Genomic DNA, 20,352 nt, shown 5'->3' with positions numbered 1-20,352 from the left:
CCTTCTTTGTGAATACACCAGCGTTATGGAATTGCATTGGAACCATCCCGCATTCTGCAATATGTCTGTCTTGGGATGAAGGGGCAGCTTTCAGCAATGACTGTCGAATACTGCAAGGCTTGGGTTTTATCAAAGGATGCTGGAAGGGGGATGCCCTTCTTAAGGGGCTATGTGCAAGCACCTCAGGCAAAAGCAATTGGGGGTCTCCGTTCCCACAGGAGATGAACCCTGCATATGCCTTTCTCCCATTGACACTCACAAAACCAACAGAGATAGGCAGAGCTGTTGGTTTCGTTCTGTATCTCAAGGTACATACAAGCCTGCCTTTCTGCTCAGGCTTTGCATTCACTTTATGAGGGATGGAGCCAAGGGCAGCTCTTCAAGCACAACACTTGGGAAGGAAGGTGGCTGCCAGTCAACATCCGCCATTTCGCCCCCCCTCACTCCCACACATCCCTCATGGATCAGTGCTTCAGAACAGTATTTTCTTGCCCAGAGGAAGGCACAGAAGCTCTCACCAGTGCCAGCAACCTTATTCTCTGGGGTACAAAGCCAGGTCCTCAGTGTGGTGATGGCAGGGCTGTCCTCTGTCTTGAGACTCTGCCCACCGGTGGCCATTTTGTCGACCCTTCTCACAGGCGCCATTCTGAGGGCAAACAAAATGGCGCCTGGTCCAGGGCACACAGAATGGCGCCTGGTCAAGGGCACATGGAATGGCGCCTGGTCCAGGGCACACAAAATGGCGCCTGGTCAAGGGCACACAAAATGGCGCCTGGTCAAGGGCACACAAAATGGCACCTGGTCAAGGGCACACAGAATGGCGCCTGGTCAAGGGCACACGGAACGGCGCCTGGTCAAGGGCACATGGAATGGCGCCATAAGTTCTGGACATCCAAATACAGCACCTTGGGAGGTGGTTCCCCTCACTGTGTACCCCTTTCCTCTTGTGCTGTAGGAACCTTCTGGAGCATGCTTCATCTCAGGCTTGCTTGTGTATCAAAGATGTGCAGAATATAGTCGGTATCATACACAAAACTGAGATTCTGAGGTTTTCTTCACTGATTCACATATACCTTGACATGCTTCTGTGCGTTACAGTGGCTGCAGCTCATTTGCAGTGCGCGGCACTCTGCTCCCTGTGTTCGGTGCTAGCCCATCAATCACCCAGGCAAAGTGGCTAGATGGTTCTCCAGGCTGCCAGTGCCTGGGCATCCAAGGACTAGGCATCCAGGTATGGATCCTAGTTGGCCACTTGGATGCCTATATACTAGGCATCCAAATATATATGCCTAGTATATATGCATTCAAATATATATATTTCTAGTTTATAGGCATCCAAGTGTATATATGCCTAGTATATAGGCATCCAAGTGTATATATGCCTAATATATAGGCAACAAAGTGTATACATGCCTAGTATATAGGCATCTAAGCATATATATGCCTAGTATATAGGCATCCGAGTACATATATGCCTAGCATACAGGCATCCAAGTGCCCACCTCTTTGCCAGCTTCAACCAGAAAAGCTCACACTTGCTAATTCCAGACTACTACTTGGATGATGAAGTTCCTGGACTGATGTACATGAGCTATCTGGTGGCTTTCCATGAATAAACTGCAGGTCTAAACGGCAGCTAATCTCAAGGAGGAAGTACACAAAACTTGCTCACATGCCAGGTACAATGGCAGTTTTAAATGGACATGGTACAGGTCAGACCTGATGTCAAATGGAAAGCAGGTACATGCATTTTTCCCAAGATCACCATATTTGTCTTCCCAACCTCTAGCTACTGGTTTGGTTTTATTGCTTGAGTGTTGCACGTTTGCCTTTGTTCTTGGAGAGCTGGACAAGGTCCAAGACTAATTAAACCCACTGGGAACCTTCATTTACTTCCATATCCAGATCCTCTCAACAAATGTTTGACTCAAACTCCATCACATTAGAATTGTTTCTGCTATATAACCACATGGATGGGAAACAGTTAATGATTTGCAATGAAGAAGGTTTTAAATTTTGCAACTTCTTGTTTGTTTTAAATTATTTTAGTTGTTTGGGTGGGTTTTTTTCCCACAATGAGACATTATTGAGTCCATGAAATCCATTCTTCAGAATTGTATCACAAATTCAAGATCACAATTGTTCAATGCATTATTGGGCATGGAGTACTTTTCTGTTGCAGGCAATACACTGCAATAAGCAGTCAGCTCAGATACAGAAGGTCACGTTATGATGCATCTTGCAAGTCACATATTAAATCTAGTCTCTGAACAAAACCTCATAACTTTCTCCTTTGTCCTCCTTTGTGAATGTTCATAGAATAACCTTGGTATTTCCTTGCTGTTGCCATCTTGGTATTGAAACTTATGTGGTTGTTCAGGGAGAGGATATATAAGAAGTATACATCATTTATATATTATATATATAATATATAATATAATGCATATATGCATTAGAAATGACGACCAGAATTTGAAGTAAATTTTTCTCATTAGTTTCCAAGCAGGAAAATCAATGATTTTATAAAATTATTTAAGTGTGCAACACTCACCTCTTTATCTCCTGTATAAATGATCCAAATGTTTCAGGCAATGCTTAAACAGACACTAATTATTTTTAGCTTTGATACTTGAAGTCATACAGAGCTATGATGTCTACAGATTTCACCTCAAAACAATTGAAGATTTTGCTATTTTCATATATAAATGGCATGTTTGCTTTTAAATCATCCACAACTGAGAGAAAGCGGTCTGCTTTCTTTTATGAAGAGTGCTCTTTCACTGGTGAATTTGGAGAAGAGAGATGGCAAAGGAAGCGGTCTGTGGCCCAAAGCACCTGAGTGACAAAGCTGTAAGACAGCTCAAGAACTCCTGGTTTCTAAATGCTTATTCAGGCTTACACTACACTTAACTGCTGCTGCTGAGCTTTATATGCTTTACAGTCTGCTATACATTCAGCTTCCATGCACACCTCAGTACTGAGATGGAAGCACATTTCTTAAGCAGTTAAAAAGAACAGGAATCAAACATCAGAGCAGACAGACTTGTTATAATACCATTACTTTGCAAAAAAATATAGATCCATACTTTTACCTCACCTTTTTCATTTATTTATATGGAATAAAATCTGACATGAAGAGAATCCATCCTCCAGAGAAGTGTCATTCTGACCCGTCTGTAATGCACAGGCTACTGAAAGTAGATTGGTGTATCAGCAGTTAGAAAAAACAGATATATTCAGTAATCAATGTTATAGACACCATCTATTTTTAGTACCTTAATGCTTTCAGATGATGAAATACCTTCTGTGTTACAACAAAAAGGCTAGGCTTCTGTTTGTTAACTTCATATGATCAGTACTTAAACTATGGGTAACATTTAATCTGGAAATCAACTTGTGGCTAGCTTGAGAAACACCATAGGATGGAATTCTTTTAGCCCTCAGTGCCCTGTTCTCTGTTTCTGGGATAGGGCACAGGGATTTGCTCTCCCCAGGAAAACCTTTTACAATACAGTAAGGGAACTGTAGGAAACCCAGAAGACAGCTATTTTAGACACACACAGAGTAAAAAATGCACTATCTTAGTGTGAAACAGGCCTGAGTCACCTCTTGTGGTTTCCAGTGAGCTCACAAAGAATTCCATGTGGGCATCTAAGGGTAGAATTTGGTCCACAGTGTTGAGAAAACAGCTCTGATAATGATTTCAGCATGAGCAGAAGCATATGGAGTTCAAAGAATGCATTCAAACAAGCCAGGCTGAACAAAATGTCCATAATTTACTGCAGACTTTTCTGCAGAGAGTTATTGCATGGAAAACATAAAGATGGAAGCGGTGAACAGAAGCTTTAATAATAGACATTAGTGAACATCATCAGTATAAATTCTTTTTTATCTGCTAGGAACAGGGCTGTGTTTACATACAGAGAGAGCAAGCAGATAACTGGGGCTCCTCACCGTATAAAGCTCCATCATGGATGCTGCTGCTGGCTCTTTTGGTTTTGCTTTTCCTCTCCATCATCGTTGATCATCTCAGTGGCAAACTGGAACTACTTGTTTCAGGGATCCAGTTGTCTCCCGTTTGCCACCCAGCTCAGGGATGGAACAAGTGAGACAGGTTTGAGGGAAGTGGGGTCTGGTAAAGTTTACCAAAAACGTACCAAAGTTAAAGTGCTTCGGTCTCCTCGGGAATGGTGTGAATGATGAACTGGTTTTCTAACAGCCTCCTTGTGCTTCTCATTCCTCCCCTCTGGAGTTTGGGGAAGGAAGCTGATAAATTGAGAGTCTATTCTAGCTGTATACATAGAAAACACAACATCAGCACATAACCTTGTCCACACTGGGTCAGACCAAGGGTGCTTCTAGTGTGGAATCCTTCTTCAGCAGTCAATAAATTAACATGAATATATGGGGCAAAATCCTTTCCTCCTTTTGCCTGTGTGGAGATGCAGAGTGCATGCCCTGAACAGAGCCCCAGGGCCTGTCCAAAGCAGAGCCAGAATCAAACACCGTAAAGTCCCCATGTCTTTTCCTAAGTCCAGAAGACAGACCCATGCTGCTTCATCTGTTGCTGTCAGGAATTATTTATTCAGAATGTTTACTGGAGCAAAAATGAGGCTAAATATTTTATATAGATATGCATATTATACATACCTCTATGTATTTGCAATTGATAGTAGTTTTCCACCTTCATTTAACTTTTGCTGCCAATAACACTCCTTAAGTGAGTGCTGCCTTTCTCCTTGGCTAGTTAGTGCAAATTAGTTTCCCTTTAATTTTCAAATTGGCAAGTACCAGCTTAAGGTAGATGCTTCCAGCTCTTCTCTATTTCCTTTGGGAACAAGTACAGCACAAAGCCTGCCTGAGACTCTCCATGTCCTGCACAGCCCTAGCTGAGGAGCGCAGGGGTTATTCACAACCACCTCTTCCATCTGTTTTTCATTGCACAGCTCTCAAAAGCAGGCTCTGGAAAACTGGGAAAATTCACAGGCCATGCCTGAAGAGAACGGGGAAAATAATCCCTTCTTTTGCATCAGTGCACACACCACCTGTGTGCTCCCCGTTCCAAATCCTGTCCCTGATACCGCTGTGCGGGCTTTGTCTGCAGCACTGCCCCCATTCAGAATGACTGCAGCCTCCACTTACCCTGCGCAGCACATACATCCTTAGGAGGGTGCAGCTCTGGGGTCTCAGTCAGGAGCACTGATTTGCCAGGAGCTCAGCCAGGCTGCAGAAGGCGGGCATCTCTTTCCTGCTCCACACTTGCTCCCCTTTTCCCACTCACTGAGTCCTGGCCAGGGAAGGACTAAGCAGAACATTGGTTTAGACAACAGAGGCTTTTCCCTATATGCCAAGAGAGGCAAAGGCAAAGGCTGAGATCTGTCTTCTGGTAGTAAACAAACAGCCAGCATCAGCCGCTTCCACAAGTCCCACTGCTACAGGAGGAGGTCTTGTGTCTGGGTACCAGCTTGGGGCAGGTGAAAGATGGGGCACAGAAACCACATGACTGCTCTTAAGGGAGCTACCTACACACTTTATTGCTTAGAAAATACTGGACTGGAAAAAACTTGGATGCTCAGATCACCCCGGAGTTACCTACAGGCTAGTTCTGGGTACAAAGAAAGAACTGATTTCTAATATGAGTTATCTATCTGAAGAGGGCATTCCTTGGGGCTTTCACAGTATTCCACACAAAAATATGGGCAAAGAACCCCAGCCAGATTCATCTAGTGATAACACTACTTAGCTTTGACATTGCCTAGCAGGAATCTTCATTACAAGCAAGATAAATTGTGTTCCCGTTTTTCAGTATTTAATCATAGAATCATAGAATGGTTTGGGTTGTAAAGGACCTTAAAAACATCTAGTTCCAACCCCTCTGACACCTCCCCCTAAATGAGGTTGCTCATGGCTCTGCCCACCCTGGCCTTGAACACTACCATGGATGGAGCATGATCCATGTCTTCAGAGAGGTGTCCTGAGGCTCAGCTCAAAATTATTAGCTTGGAATGCACACAGAATTACACCCAAAGAAGGCATTAGCTCAGGTATGAAAAGCTCTGAAGATGTGGAGACCATTACCAGGATTTATTCATCACCTTGCCTACCCAAAGACAGCACCACGCTAACACAATTGCACCATTTCTCTTACAGAGAGGATTTGGCTGTGCATCTTTGCAGCCTACCACTTGCTGTGGTATACACCACTGTGTATAAATGCCATGTGCAGCAGCACTGCACCAAGAGAAAAGAAGACACAGCTTGGTTTCAAAGGGTCAGAAAAACTGTCTTGGCTCTGCAGCAAAACAGTGCTGGAAGTGCTGCTGGGAAAGCAGACTTTCTGCTTTTAAATCCTTCTGTAAAGACACAGTTTTGTCTGGTAAGTAGAGGCTCCAGTGGTTTCTGAATGTAAATTAACTTTATGAGCAATAATAAATTAAAACTATCTTTCTTCATGCCATCCAGCAGTTGTAAGGAGCTTTATCACAACCACCAAGTACAGAGTCCTTAGAAAAGCTCTCAAAAATCATTGCAGGACTTTCAATTTCAAATAAGAGTGAGTTCGATTTTACACTTCAGCAAATAAGAAAGCATTCATAAATTTAGACCAGGGACAAGATTTCTTTATTTTTGTATTCAAAATAGCATTTTTTTCCCTGTGGATTTTCCACCTAATTAAAGATATTTGTTGATGCATAAGCACTATCATTTGTCAAATAAGCAACAAAGCACACCAAATACTATAATGCATCTTGCCCTTTTATTGTATTGTGTTATAGACAAAGATGAGTGCATACAGAATAATCACTGCCATCGCGACCGTAAAGTTGCAGTGTCACTCTGATCCCTTTGGGAGTCAGAGAACATCCACTTGTCATTCATTCCACCTTTTAGTGTAACAAGCTGCATAGAACAAAACTTCACCTATTTCTCTAAATAAAAACATAGCCAAACCCCCAATGCTTCTTAACAGGGCTTTGCAAGATTATTTAAGGTACCAGCAGAATAAGCATGCACAGTAGCAATACAAAACTATAGACATGCTGTTCCTGAAAAGGTTGAGCTGTGCTGGAAAATTCACAGGTTCAATGCTGGAGCTCCTGCAAAAAGCCACCTCAAAATCTGTGCATTACTTTGGTTCAAGTGCAGGTGGGAGTAAAGTAATCTATGGTTGGTGTTTTGCAAAGGAGTGGTGTTAAACCTACTGTAGAATAAAATATGGTCTATGATAAGAACCTCTATTGATTCTCACTAGTCAGTTACCAGTGCCATGGTGGAGTGAAATGCTACTAGGAGCACTGTGTTGCTGTTGGCACATGACTGAACACATATTCAGCAAGTCATGCTGCTTCTCTTTTATACAAACTAGGTCCTGATGACCTATAAAGGGTTTTAATATAATACCACAAAGGACAAAGCAAATTCCCTACTTGAAATGCAGGTGCAAGGAAGCTTTTCCTTGCTGAGAACCATACGCCTTTCAAACAACTTTGGCATTCTAAATGGTAATAACCTGCCTTGTGTTAGTGAGTATGACTGCACACAAAACAGTGACTTGGCAGTGGGTCATGATTCCTTATTTCCCTATGCCTAATGTAGTAGATGAAATGGGAGGGAAGTGGTTTGGAAACATACAGAGAGGTAAGTTATTTACCATAACTTACTGAGCAGCCTGACAGCAAAATTGCCACTAATGGGAAGACACGTGTCAGTAAGAATGGTAAAATTACTTTAAAACCAATGTTGCTGATACTGCTCCCATGCTCTTGTTTGTATAAAGGTGTCTAGCTTGTACCTGGATGCTCTAGCTGATATACAAGTCTCTATCAATTATACTTTGGAGATTACATTTTAAGCCCTATGAAAAGTTTATTATTACCTGCACGAACTTTCCACTGGGCACATTTCTGCCCTTCTCCCCCCAAAATAAAGAAAAAAGTAGAACAATAAGAAAGGATTTGTTATTCTTTCTCAAAGAGTAACAAGGCACAACCTTGTTGTTACTACTACTACTACTACTACGCTGCCTACATTGTTTTGTCCTCTCTTGTCTCACGTTGACTGCAGGAGGAGTATTAATAGTATCAGCACTGTAACTCACTGCTACAGAGTGTAAAGTGCATGCAAGAACTATGGACTATTTTGGTAGAAGTTAAATATTCTCGAAACATGATTTGCAAGAGACTCTTGGGCATGCAGGCGTTCCACAGGCTCTCTGCCAAAGCTCTCTGTAAGGGCCAGTTTGAGTGGTTCAATCCAGTATGTGATTTGCCTAATGAAAGACACTTCTCCAGCAGATTTTGGCAGATGCAATCAGTTCAATTGCCAGGCAGTATTCATGCGATTACAAATGTTACTGATCACATTAGAGACTTAATAAATCTCTCCAAAAAGATCACAGCTACTGCGTGGCTCTGAAGAAACTGAAATTGTGATACAGATTACTGTGTTTGCTGTTCACTGGACTATTGACACAGTTGGGAACAAATACCTTCCTTGGACTGCCAAGCACTGAGTGGCAACTGTTAATTTCTAAATAGAGCCATGACTGCTTGTTTGTAAATGTTTAGCTTTGCCTCGGTGCAGAGTCACTTCCTTTCCATGTCAGGGACATGTTCTATGACAAGACATAAAAGAGTTTGATTCCACTGACTTTCATGGGTCTATGGCAATTCACATGTGCTGAGGGGTTGGCCTGACAGTCCAAGGACGATTTTTGGCTTGAAATATGAGAAAAGCAAGGTGCTATCCTTGCATAAAACCCATGAGTGAGACTTTGGCACTGTTTCTTCCATTGCCATTTCAGCAGATGCAATAGCGCACACAGTAATGATAAAACACATCAAAGCAAAAATGATGTAACTGAGCTGTACCTGTTGGGATAAAAGTGCTTTTCCTTGCAGTGTGGCACAACTTGCACTCTGTGTCTTCCTGTAATCTATTGAACAGCGTTTTAAAAACTAGTAAGTGTTCATTGGCCAACTCTCAGTGGTCAATTCAGTGTATTGCATGAAAGCAGTCACACAGGCCTCTCTTTTCCGCTCTCAGGAGGAGGGTTTCTGCCTGCAAAAAACCACATGAAACCAAAGAAAGAAATATATCACTTTCAAAGACTGTATAATTGATTATTCCTAATCCCTCTGCACAGCTGTAGCCAAGGTGCTTTGCCGAGTGAAAAATCACAGTTATTAGTGCTGGTTCCCATCCAGAAAAAGTGATGAAATAAGGATACTCAGCACCAAGATGCATGGAGAGTATTTTTACAGTTTAAATGTTTCCATTTTCACAGTTCACTTCTAGGGAGGAGGCTGTCAGAATTATTAAAGTGTCCTTTATAAATGCTGAGAAAAATTCCACTTTCAACTGCACTGCTGTTAATTCCTTTGCCGTGATTGATGGCCTTCTGTTGACAGTGTCTTTAGTACTGCAGAGCATAACTGCACCATACAGCATGTGCTGGGGAGCCAGTTGTGCTCTCAGTTACACTGCTGTCTCTCTAGAATAACTGGTTCAGTTCAGCTGTCAGTTTAACCTTGTTGTCTGCAACTCATCATCTCTCAGGGCAGATCTAGACTTGACTTTGGGGCTCTTCTCTTTAACCTGAGTTAATTTACTGAGAATTGCCTTCTTATCAACTCCACTTGGAGCCATGCCCCCAGAACTCCATCAAAAGCTTAAAAGCCATTCTCTATATGCATCATGTAAAACTACTTGCTCTTGGTTTTGGAACGCTTGAGTGGAAAAGCATTTCCAAGCTTTATTCCTCTGTTTTCAGGCAAAAAAAACCCCAAACTTCAGATCCTCAAAGATATTTAAGTATAATATATTTAATTGCGATCAAATAACTTGAATGTTTTGTGGGTGCTGGCCTCATGTTTTGAGAAACAAAGGCTGAATTTTGCAAATAGCACCATCATTTCAGAAACTGAGTCTCCTGTAAGTCTCAAAATACAATTGTTGGTGCAAGAAACTCATACTAGCAAGTGCAGTTGAGACTGAAGAGAAATTTCTTCCTGAGCTTATCTTGTGGTTTTCACCCTGTGGTCTGTGGTCCCTTAAGCAACTTGCAGACTGGCTTTGAAGAGCTTTTTGAGGGGGTAAAAAATGTTATCAGGCTTAAATGAACCACGAATGGGTTTCCCATCTGCACTGGGAAAAAAACCCTGAAGTTTGAAAACCACTTGTTAACAAATTAACTCAAAGCTCTGTGAAACAGCAGGATCTTCAGCCTGCTGGTGTTCCCCTGACATGGCACCTCCTTTCCAAAGGACTCACTTTCCAAAGGAGTGGATGGGCACTTCTTCATGGGGAACTGCTCCACCAAGCTCTGCCTTGCTTGGCCACCAGTACCTCTGTCTCCCATCAGTTCTCATTCTCTACTGATTTCTTGTTCTCAGACTGCAGGCTTTTGCAGGGAGAGGCTGATTCAGAAGTGCTTTTGCCTCCCCTCCACAGCACTCTATCCTTTTCAACTCAAACTTTTGACATTCACTTTCACATTAAGGAGGACTCGTTCACTTTCCTTGCCTGCTTTCACTTATCAGCTTAGTGCAGTGGCAGGTGTTATTAAGCACTGCTCCTCACTTCTACAATGAAATCTTGGATGAGTGAACGCTCTCATTGTTGGGAACCCAGTAGAAATCACAGAATCATCTTAACATCAAACAGGCTTATTGGATTTCACTGTAATGCCAACAAGCTGTCACTGTCACCACAAACCCTGCCTGGGTGTCACTCACGGCTATTCACAGGCAGGAAGAGCAGTTCTGAGAGCACTCAATTGTAAACTGAAGGACTATGAAAGAGAAGCATCAATTACAAAAACTAATTGCAGCCCTGTTGGCATTGGCTTAGGAAGTCCCTGATAGGAGCAGTCCTGCATGGGGCTTGCTCTTGTAGCAGCAACTCTCAAAGCTCAGGAGTTGCTGAATGAAGTTATTTGTGTGTAAAACTTGCATAGTTTTCACCATGATCCAAGCACCAGCTGTTGAGTAAGGATATGGAGTCTCTACTTTTCAGAGTACAGAAGGCCACAGTGTGCCATTTGTAGGGCCTTGGCCACTGCATTTCACTTTAGTATCAATACATCATTCAGTAATTTGCATTTAACTAAAGCATCTCTTCCAGAAAGGCCTTTACAGTCCCAGTCCAAAAGGAAAAGGTGCACAGTAACATACTTTTTCTTTATTAGTAGTATTGAATTCTGACAGTTGTCAAAGGGTAGGTGATGTTGTAGCTAACTGGTTATGTTCGGTTTGGTGATGCACTGTTCCTGGGCCCCTTGTTCTGTAATACTGAGAGCTCTCTGAAACATGCCTGTCCAGATCCTCACAGAGACACAAACTTACCTCACTTGCCCTGGAACCAGCTTCTCCCTTTACATTCTGCCTCATCTCTTACAAGACAGCTTTGTTCCCTGATGGACTGTATTCTCTGCTCTTCAAATAGCCAAAACAGATACACCTGAATAGGTCTGTAAGTGGGATTAAGGAATTGTGCTGCCTCCTTTGTACTCAAAAAAGTCTTTCCAGTGCAGCTTAGATGGAAATTTAGTACCTCCTTCAGCTTCCCATGTGAAGCCTGGTGAAGCACCAACACAGCTGTGATTGATTGCACATAGCCTTGCTATGCCATGTATAGATACAAAGCATTTCACTGAACCTAATCCAAACAGGTAAAACCCTGCTATGCACCAGAGCAGCCCAGCACAGCTGCTGGAGTTAAGGCCTCACTATTCACACCCCACTGCTTAAGAGTTATTTAGTATTATGCTAGTGCATGGGAAACCTTTGCAATGTAACCTGTACTGCACTCAGAGCTCAGTCCTAATCAGTTTGCTATTGATAGCTCATGAAAGCTAAAGTCATTCCAGCCTTACAGTGTACATGATTGCCCAAGGTCACAAGAAACCAAAGGCAAAGCAACATAATTGCCCTTCTGTGTTACAGTTTGAGACATGTAATTGATTTACATCTCTTTGGTTGACTCCACTGTGAATGACAATTGGAGTGGAGCATGGAGCCTTTCTCACCTACCAACAGGGATGGCACTGGTCAAAGGCACTGAGCAGGCACCCAAGAACTGGGAGATGGAGCTATGAACTGGTTTCATGTACCACAACTTGCTTTACTGTCATGTGCCAGTGTTAAAGGAGCTGTTAGGGAAGGAGAGGTAGGACAAGACATACACAAGGGGCTTTGTTAGAGGTGAGAGACCTCCTGCCTCTTGCAGACTTCAGACAGCATGGAAACCACTGTGGTAAGCCCTACCCCAGGCAGTGCTTGTGCATATGCATGAACCTGCATAAATATGCATTGCTAAAATCAGGGCATTTAACACACCCTCATGGTTTGTTCATTGGGACCTCTGCAGCGCAAGACTGACATTAAGTTGTAAAATGCCCTGTGTGCTGTGATAACACCTGAGCAAATGTGCTTCCCCCTCTCTCATGGAATATTGATCCATGAGCAAGAAATACATGCACATCCCCTTCCTCTCTGCCAGCCCTGTCTGCCACTTTCTTGCTCTCCTCTTCCCTTTCAGCTTGTGAACAGTCACTCCGAAGCTGGGGAGCAGTGCTGTGGGGTAAAGAGCAAATCAGCTTTCTTGTTCTTCTCTCCTTCATACATCTTTCCTTCTCTATTTGATGCAGGGACTGTCTGGGCTAATTCTTTAGCCTGTTATGCAAGAAGTCAGTCAGACTAGATGATCTTTAATGAACCTCTCAAGCCTGTGAAAAATAATCTGTACTTCGTACAATCCTATTTGCTGAAATGGAAGTGAGTCAGCAGAGATGTCCCATCTGCTGTACCCAGACAGGCAGACCTGGCCACTTGGAGATAAAGGCTAAGGAAAAGCATTTCTATAGAAACACATACCCGTGTGTCTAGGTTGTACGCCGTCTTCTTTAAGTCCTGCAACGCCCTCTGCATGAACTCGAATGCATGGCAGTCAACACAGGGACGACCTGGATAAAGGAAGAGAAGGATACATCATAGTCACAGCACAGAATCTGGGCTGTAGCAGTACAGAGGGGGAATACTTAAAGACCCTAAAATGCCAAGAGAAATCCCATTTTACCAGGCACCCACACCCGCACATCCACAACGTTAAGGCTGCCTGTGGACAGGACTGTGTGTACCCTTGGGCAAATGTGTGAGGACTGGCAAAAACACAACAGTATTTTGTTATGTGTGAGTTTGTGAACATAACCCAGGCTTGATCCTGCCCAGTGCTGTGTGCCCTCAGCCCCCAGCATCTGCCCTTAAGACTGGAACCCTCACCCTCCTCAGATGTGTTAAATCTCAACTGATACTCTGAAAATAGCAGTTTGCAGTGGTTCAGGAAATCAGACAGGCAGGTCTGTTTCTACAGGAGCTCTTACAGAGCAGCTTGGCAAGGGACACTGCCAGATCTGTATTTGCTTCCTTTCACCTGCTGCTGTATTTTCTCTCTGCCAGGAATGCAAAGCATCCCACTGGCTCTGCAGCTGGTGCCAGTGTGTGTGCACAGAGGGGCAGTGCAGGGAAAAGGCAGAGGAGGAGACAAAGAGGGGGGGCCTTGACAGTAACTACAATGGTTGACTTCTGGAGCTGGGTTTTTCTGACCTGACAGGACTCACCCTGCACTGACCTCAGGCCCTTTTGTTCACTCTGTAATACAGTTTCCTGGGCTGTCCTACTTGGTGGAGGGTCCTTCTGCAGGCACAGCTCTCCCTGGATCAGGTCAGCACCCCTGCCTGCTGGGAGCTGTGCAGTGGGAGAGCTCGTTCCTCCATCCAGCTATATCCCAGGATGGGATGTATCAGCAGCACAGAGAAGCAGCACCACTGGCAGGGGGTTGGAAGATGACCTTGAGGTCCTTTCCAACCCAAACCATTCTATGACCCTATGAGACAACAGATGTACCTGGGAGGAGGTGACAAGCAGCTGGGGAGGTGGCTGCCAGGAAACTTCCACCCATGCAGCCCTACAGAGCACACACCAGCTCAGCACTTAGGGGACAGAACTAGGGCAGGGCTGATCTCTCAAGCATCTTGCACTAGAGCAACATGAATGCAGCTCCCCAAATAAAATAGGGTGCAATGCCCCACTACCTGGAAAGCCTATAGCTAGCGTCAGACTTCTGCAAGCAGAGCTGCCTGAGTCTTGGCTCTAAGATGGGTTTTAAACTATTATACTAGCCAGAATCTTACAGTACCCCACTGCAGATACTTACGGAAGGTACAAGAATAAGCCTCTAGCAATGTCCTTTTAGCCTACCCAGAGGCTGCAGGATATCCTGTGCCTGGCTGGTGTTTCTATATCTGATAAGCCCTCCACGATTTTTTTCTCACATTAATTTGCCCTGTGGCTTCCTGAGTCCATGTAAACTTTTGGCATCTTCAGCATCCTGTGGCAATGAGTTCCACAGCTGAGCTATTCAGTGAGAGAACAAAATAACATTCCTGTCCACTCCGAGGTTAACATCTGCTGCTTTCATTTCCTGCCTCTCATTTTTGCAGTGGAAGGGACAGTTCTTAAATATTCACCATCTTTGTCCTACTTATGACTTTCCTGCTCTCCATCACTCCCTGCCTTGGTATCTTCTTTGCAGACACAAGCGCTGGGCTGTTAAACTGGCCTTAATCTTCCACCCCGGGGAGACCCCTCTCAGCTGGACTTAATCTCCCTTCGTGCTCGCAGTACTTTCAGTAGGATGCCTGTGGACATTTCCCAGGTGTAATGATGCCTAAGGGTCTCTTTAGGTTTTAAACACATCTAAATCTGTGCTGTTACAAATAGGAGCAATCCCACCCTGCTTTCTGCTCTTTCCTATGTGCTCTCACACTTCCCCTCGCTCACAGCAGGACTGACCATGCAGTTGCTGGTGCATCAGTTGCACTGGTGTTTTCTCTCAAGATAAGATCCTGATCTCCAAGTTCTGGGGCCAGAATAAGAAATAGGACAAGGGCAGGAGGCCAGGTTAAGGGGAGTAGAAGGGCAGAGGCCGCACAGGCTTACATCAGCTTAAAGTAATCATGAAACCAAACCTTAAGTCACATCCTAGCAAAGTACAGCAGAGTGCTATTAATTCCTTGCTGACAGCTGAGAGCAGACTATCATTCATAGAGAGACTTAACAGGTTTGTGGATTAACATAATGAGAATTATCAAGAGTCAGCTATAATTCTTTAAATGGGTCCTGTCAGCATGAAGACTGTATGTGTCTGTGTGTGTTTGGAAGAAGTGGGGGAGGAGAGCTTAAAATATGCTTCTTGGCTTCTTCTTGGTGACAAACTGGAACTGAAAGCACTGTGGAAGTCTAATTTACTTTCCCTTGTATGCACATGGTGTTTAGCCTTTGTGCTTCATGCACCTTGGCTAATGAAAACAGACTGACCAGCTTCTGTTCTTCCAGTTCCACATTTGAGCTTTCACAGTGAGTGATCTGGGCTGTAAGTGCAATGGGAGGTTGGGGAAATGACTTCTTTTTTTTTTCAGTGCATTGCACTGAGCTTTAAAGAAGATGATCTGCAAACATGAGTAACAACACTTCATACTGCAACGGCCTTGTGCATATGCAAACTGCTGGGTATGCAGCATAGGAGCACAATTAATCATTGCTAATTAGCATTATTCATGAAGAGCTGGGTCTGGCTCGCGGGCTGGCAGAAAGTGTGCCAAGTGGAGAGCAGGTGATGGTACCCCAAGCCAGATCCCGGTGCCACACACATGGCAGGATCTGTCTGCACTGCTAAGAAAGGACTCTGACTCACTGTCATGCTTCCCTCCTGTGCCTCCTGCACCTCCCACACTCACACAAGAGCATTACTGTCCCTCTCCTGCTCGTGGTGCTGTAGGAGGGACACATTTCTCCCACCAGAGGCTGTAGTGTTGTGTGGTCCATGAGGGATTGTTCCTCCTAAAGGCAAGTTCCCAGTCCCATGTTGCACATCTGGGAACAGGTATAATCATGGAGCATCACACTGGGCTGCCCTGCAGGACACTTAGTATGGTCCATGAACATCATCTATCCCTGCCAAGAATGCATAGAGCCCTTTTTATTCACCTGCATCATTTGAGATCCAACAACCACCAGTTTACCTGGGCTGACAGTATGGACTTCAGTGCCAGCAATAGGGAAGATGCTTCAGTAGCATGGCCCCCAAAATGGATCAGTGCCCAGGAGGATCAACTCCCTGATGAGAAATACCCAGTGCAGCTGACATCAAGCAGGAAAAGATCCAGGAATGTCTGTACCAGATCACATCAAAGGTCTGTCTGGCCCACTGCCCTGTCTCCTATGAGCGGCATCTTTTGTACTGCATTAGATGTGTCTAGGAGCATTCCCAAGCTTTGAGAGCAGCTGGCATGGGATCTCTGGAACAGTAAATTGTGTCTTTCAGATAGGCAGTTGGCCTCTTGTCATGGACAAAAGAGTGCCAGGGACCATCCTAGCAGGTTACTAGTACAGACGTCCCCATGCCAGGGAACATCACTGGGGACTGGTTATGGACATGACCTTTGTGGTTGGCAACGGATGCTGATGAAAAAGATTAAGAACAGGACAAGATGTACCCCCAAAGACCCTCTCAGGCCTCAGGAATATGCTGAGGCAGCTCCTGAGCCAGAAGGACTGCTGCTGTATCTAACAGCCATTTCTAAGGTTCTTTTTCCCTGGAATTTTCCCAATCACTTCTGCAAACTTCCAGCATCCAGAGTGTCCCAAAGGAGGAGTTCCACAGATTAACTATGAGGAAGAGCCCCAACAGGCAAAGCATGGTACCTGAAGCACTCAGCAGTTATGCAGCACTCTCTCAACAAGTGGCTCATTAGGAGCATCCTGAATTTCTTGTTGTTTTAAACTCTGTCCCTGCAGCAGCACAGAACAATTTACAATTCATGACCAGCTGACAGCCTTCCTCCTGGCCTGGCCTCACTCATAAATACTGTTACGTACTCATAGCGATGCTACCAGCCTCTGTACTCAGGACCAAGCAGCACATCTCTGCAGAAACTGGCCACAGAAAGATTGTGCCCTCCATCCCTCACTCTCACATGCAGGAATAAGACAAGGCAAGGCATCTTCCTCAAGAGCTCTTCAGGGAACTTGGCAGCCTGGCCAGAGGGTATCAAAGAGATAACTCCTTGAGACTGGGGTCAGACTGGCCAAGAGTTCTGTTCGACAGGTAAAATGGGAGTTTGCACTGCACAAGCAGAACAAGGAACCACTATAAGCTTGTTCCCCAAAATCTCCTCTGCTAACACAGGCACACAAAGGCACATATAATTTCTTTTTCAACCATGATTTTCTCCTTGAGGAGACAAAGAGGAATACTTGTCACAAAAGTTATTAAAATCAATTAATGCAAAGAAAACAGACCCCAAGAGATCACAGAATAGAGATGAGCCTGGTTTAGATCAAAACTTTGGACTTATAGAAAGAAGAGAGTGGGATAAAGGAGGGAATTCAACATGTAAGTCCAGAGAGAAATGCACATAGCTGTATTTGAAAGCTGGTAATGGAATTATAGGAGAATAAAATGCAATGACTAAATCAGGTCTTGCATTAAATGCTTTGGTAGCCAGGCATGACTAAGAACTAGAGATTGGTTTGTATGCAATTACCTTCCGATGTTTTATTTCTCCCAGAGGATAGTTTAAGTTTCCAATGAGTGGCTACTTCCCACTTCCTGTCACCAAAACACCCTGAGAACATTGACTCCATCCCCTCATTCCTTTGAATTATTGCCTCATTTTGGAGCTGAGAAAGTTCAACTAGAGGATTGCTCAGAATGACAGAGGAAGCTGATACTGAACTGTGATCCAAACCCAGGAGCTCCCTGGTGCTAGATGCATTGCAAGTAGCTGTCTGGGTAAGCTCCCCCTCTGTCAGCCTGTAGTAGTCACAAGAAAGTTGAACTTGACCTATTGTTCCAGCCAAATATGAAAATAAGCAAAGTAATGTCCTAGCAGAAATAAACACAAGTTTTCTTCTAATGCTATCCCGACTAGCGAGGACGTTATGTGTATTGTGGCAAATCAGGAAGCGAAACTCTCTCTAGAAGCAGATCTAACAGACCTACAACCAAAGAGCTTTGAAAACAGGCTCCACTTAAATTTCCAGTATGCAGTTAGTATCTTTTTCCTAAATAGCTACTAATCCTTTGTTTGCTTGCTGTATTTATAAGCACTGTTGTCATGTGCTTTGCTGACACGTTACAAATGCATCGTTACTCCCTCTCTAACCGCGCAATGCAGCGTCCCCCTGGAGCTCAAGGTCTGTGTGGCTGCTGTGGGCTAAGTGGAGGAAAGCACGCAGGGCACGGGGCAGCAGGAGGGCACGAGTGCACGGCAGGTACGTACTTTCTGCAGGAATGACACTCCCGGAGTCCTGGCTGGCCCCCACAAGGCTCACACTCAGCAGGGCAAGCACCGAGATGAGCGGGATGGCCACACGCATCAGGCTGCAGGCAGACGGCAGCGCCATGGCTCTCAGCAGTAATTCCAGCTATCTTCCCTGCCTGGAACGAGGAGAAACAGTGAAACTCAGCAGTTTGCTCCCCACAAAGAAGAGGATGAGATGCGGTAAGCACAGACCCGCACGCACACACAAACCCACACGCACGCATCACTGCAGCCGCACGCCACAGGCTTGGATGCACCCCAAGGACCGGATTGCCAAGTACCTGATCTTTGTCTTCACCTGTGTATCAGACCCTGGGAGCAGCTGAAGCGAGCAGGAGAGGCTCCAGCACCCCTCTGAGCATGCGTCCCCTCCGCATCCCCCCTTCCCTGATTAGGGTCATTGCCATGGAGATTTGCTATAGCAACACTGAAAAATTGGAGCTGCCAAGAGGAGAAGATTTAAAGAGACCACAGTGCCCCAGATAGCCTCTGCTGTACTCCTCCTCTGACTCTGCTCCTCAAAGGCCATGTCCTCTCCCTTTCAAACACTCGCTGCTGCCCATAAGAGAGTCTTAGGGAATTTTTGGGTTGCTTTTATTCCCAAAGGGGCTGTGTTGAAACACCCAGCTTCCATCCCTTGCTTTAGCTGCAACTCACTCAGAATGAGGTTTTTCTTTCTGGGAGGTTTCAAATAAGATGAAAACTCCAATGTTTGCTTGGAAAAATGAAGATGCAGGGCCTGCCGATGGCACCCTGCACTCTGGGGAAGACTCCATTAGCAGCTTCATTTAACTGCACTGAACACGGAGCCTGGTGGGAAACAGCAACATTGGCACAGGAACCAGCCAGGAGTATGGATCCTGCCCAGCTTCACACTAGGTAACCATGACCACAGCCCAGCCAAAACCCACACACTGCAGAAGTTTGAGGATGCTCTCTTCAAGCTCAGCTGTTGGCCTGGGACTTTGCTAATAGGCCGTGTCCTGCCCAGGCTCAAGCATGAGTCTTCCTGGATAGGGATCTCTGTAAGTATTTAGAAAGAGGAGGTGATACCTTTTGGAAAAGAGAGAGAAATGCTCTCAATACCTGTTTGCCCCAGAGCATGGTTAAAGACTCATCTTGCTATGTATCTGTCCCACTCGTGGCTCACGGGAGGACACTCTGCCTCCTCTCAGGAGGGAGCAGGCTCCATCCAGCCTTCCTGGTCTGTACAGAGGAATTAACCTGCTAGGCTGCTTCTACTTGACTTGTTCCCATGGCTTCCTCAGAATTACCTCTTACATCCCCCATTGCGATGCTTATGCTTCTGGGGCACGTTGGTTTAAAAGTTGTCTCAAAGAACTCCAGGCTCTTGACCAGTCTCTGGCAAAGTGGTATTACTTTATTCAAGACACAGAGGACTTTGCAGGGGGACAGCCCAGAGCTGTGGAAGCAATCCCTGCAAGAATGAGACACACTGAGCAAATTCTTAGCCCAAAGTGCAAGTGAAACTCTACTTTCCTTGTGTGGCAGGTCCAAATAAAGACCCCCAGTCAAAGGGTCTTCATAGGGTGACTGAGGGCACACACGTGCACCAAAATGGCTCCACTGACTTTATGAGAAGTTGAGACTCTTAAGCCAAGCTCTGAAGTTGGGTGCTCAAAGTGAGGTTGTGTTGTTGGCCCAGTTTAACATTGATCATCTCTTCACGGGTCCCAGATGCCTGTAAAAGGAGCAGCTCCTCAAGCACCAGGGTATAATGGAACAACATTGTACAGTTTGACTCATCTGGTCACATAGTCTAGCCCTGATCTGAAGCTTTAAATAACACCAAATGGAAATTCTGGCACAAAATCCAATCCTTACAATTCCATTCACCCTGGTATATGTGCTTCTTGCACATACCCCCATTATGGTCCCACCATACTTTTCAAACAGGAGCTTCAAGTAAAAGATAGAAAGGAATTGCCTGTAGATGCAATAACCTT

General features: G+C 44.8%; 1 protein-coding gene across 2 annotated transcripts; it reads right to left on the bottom strand.

The window, feature by feature from the left end:
* Positions 1–6,735: 6,735 nt before the first annotated feature.
* On the bottom strand, positions 6,736–18,831 carry NICOL1 (NELL2 interacting cell ontogeny regulator 1). Of its 2 annotated transcripts, none has more exons than XM_061359831.1 (4): positions 18,684–18,831; positions 18,344–18,501; positions 12,876–12,964; positions 6,736–9,060 (listed from the first exon to the last, which is right to left on the bottom strand). In XM_061359831.1, exons 2-4 carry the CDS (start codon positions 18,465–18,467, stop codon positions 8,995–8,997), a joined length of 279 nt encoding a protein of 92 aa, XP_061215815.1. In that variant the 5' UTR covers positions 18,468–18,501; positions 18,684–18,831; the 3' UTR covers positions 6,736–8,994. The 2 variants fall into 2 exon arrangements, with proteins under 2 accessions (XP_061215815.1, XP_061215814.1); XM_061359830.1 differs by having other exon boundaries at positions 18,667–18,818.
* Positions 18,832–20,352: the final 1,521 nt, after the last annotated feature.

Source organism: Neopsephotus bourkii, unplaced genomic scaffold (genome assembly GCF_033783945.1).
Source record: "Neopsephotus bourkii isolate Nb327-2 ecotype Australia unplaced genomic scaffold, CSIRO-AGI_Nbou_v1 NB_994, whole genome shotgun sequence".
Taxonomy (NCBI): domain Eukaryota; kingdom Metazoa; phylum Chordata; class Aves; order Psittaciformes; family Psittacidae; genus Neopsephotus; species Neopsephotus bourkii.
Note: the sequence above shows the minus strand (reverse complement) of the source record. Positions and strands in the feature narration are given on the sequence as shown.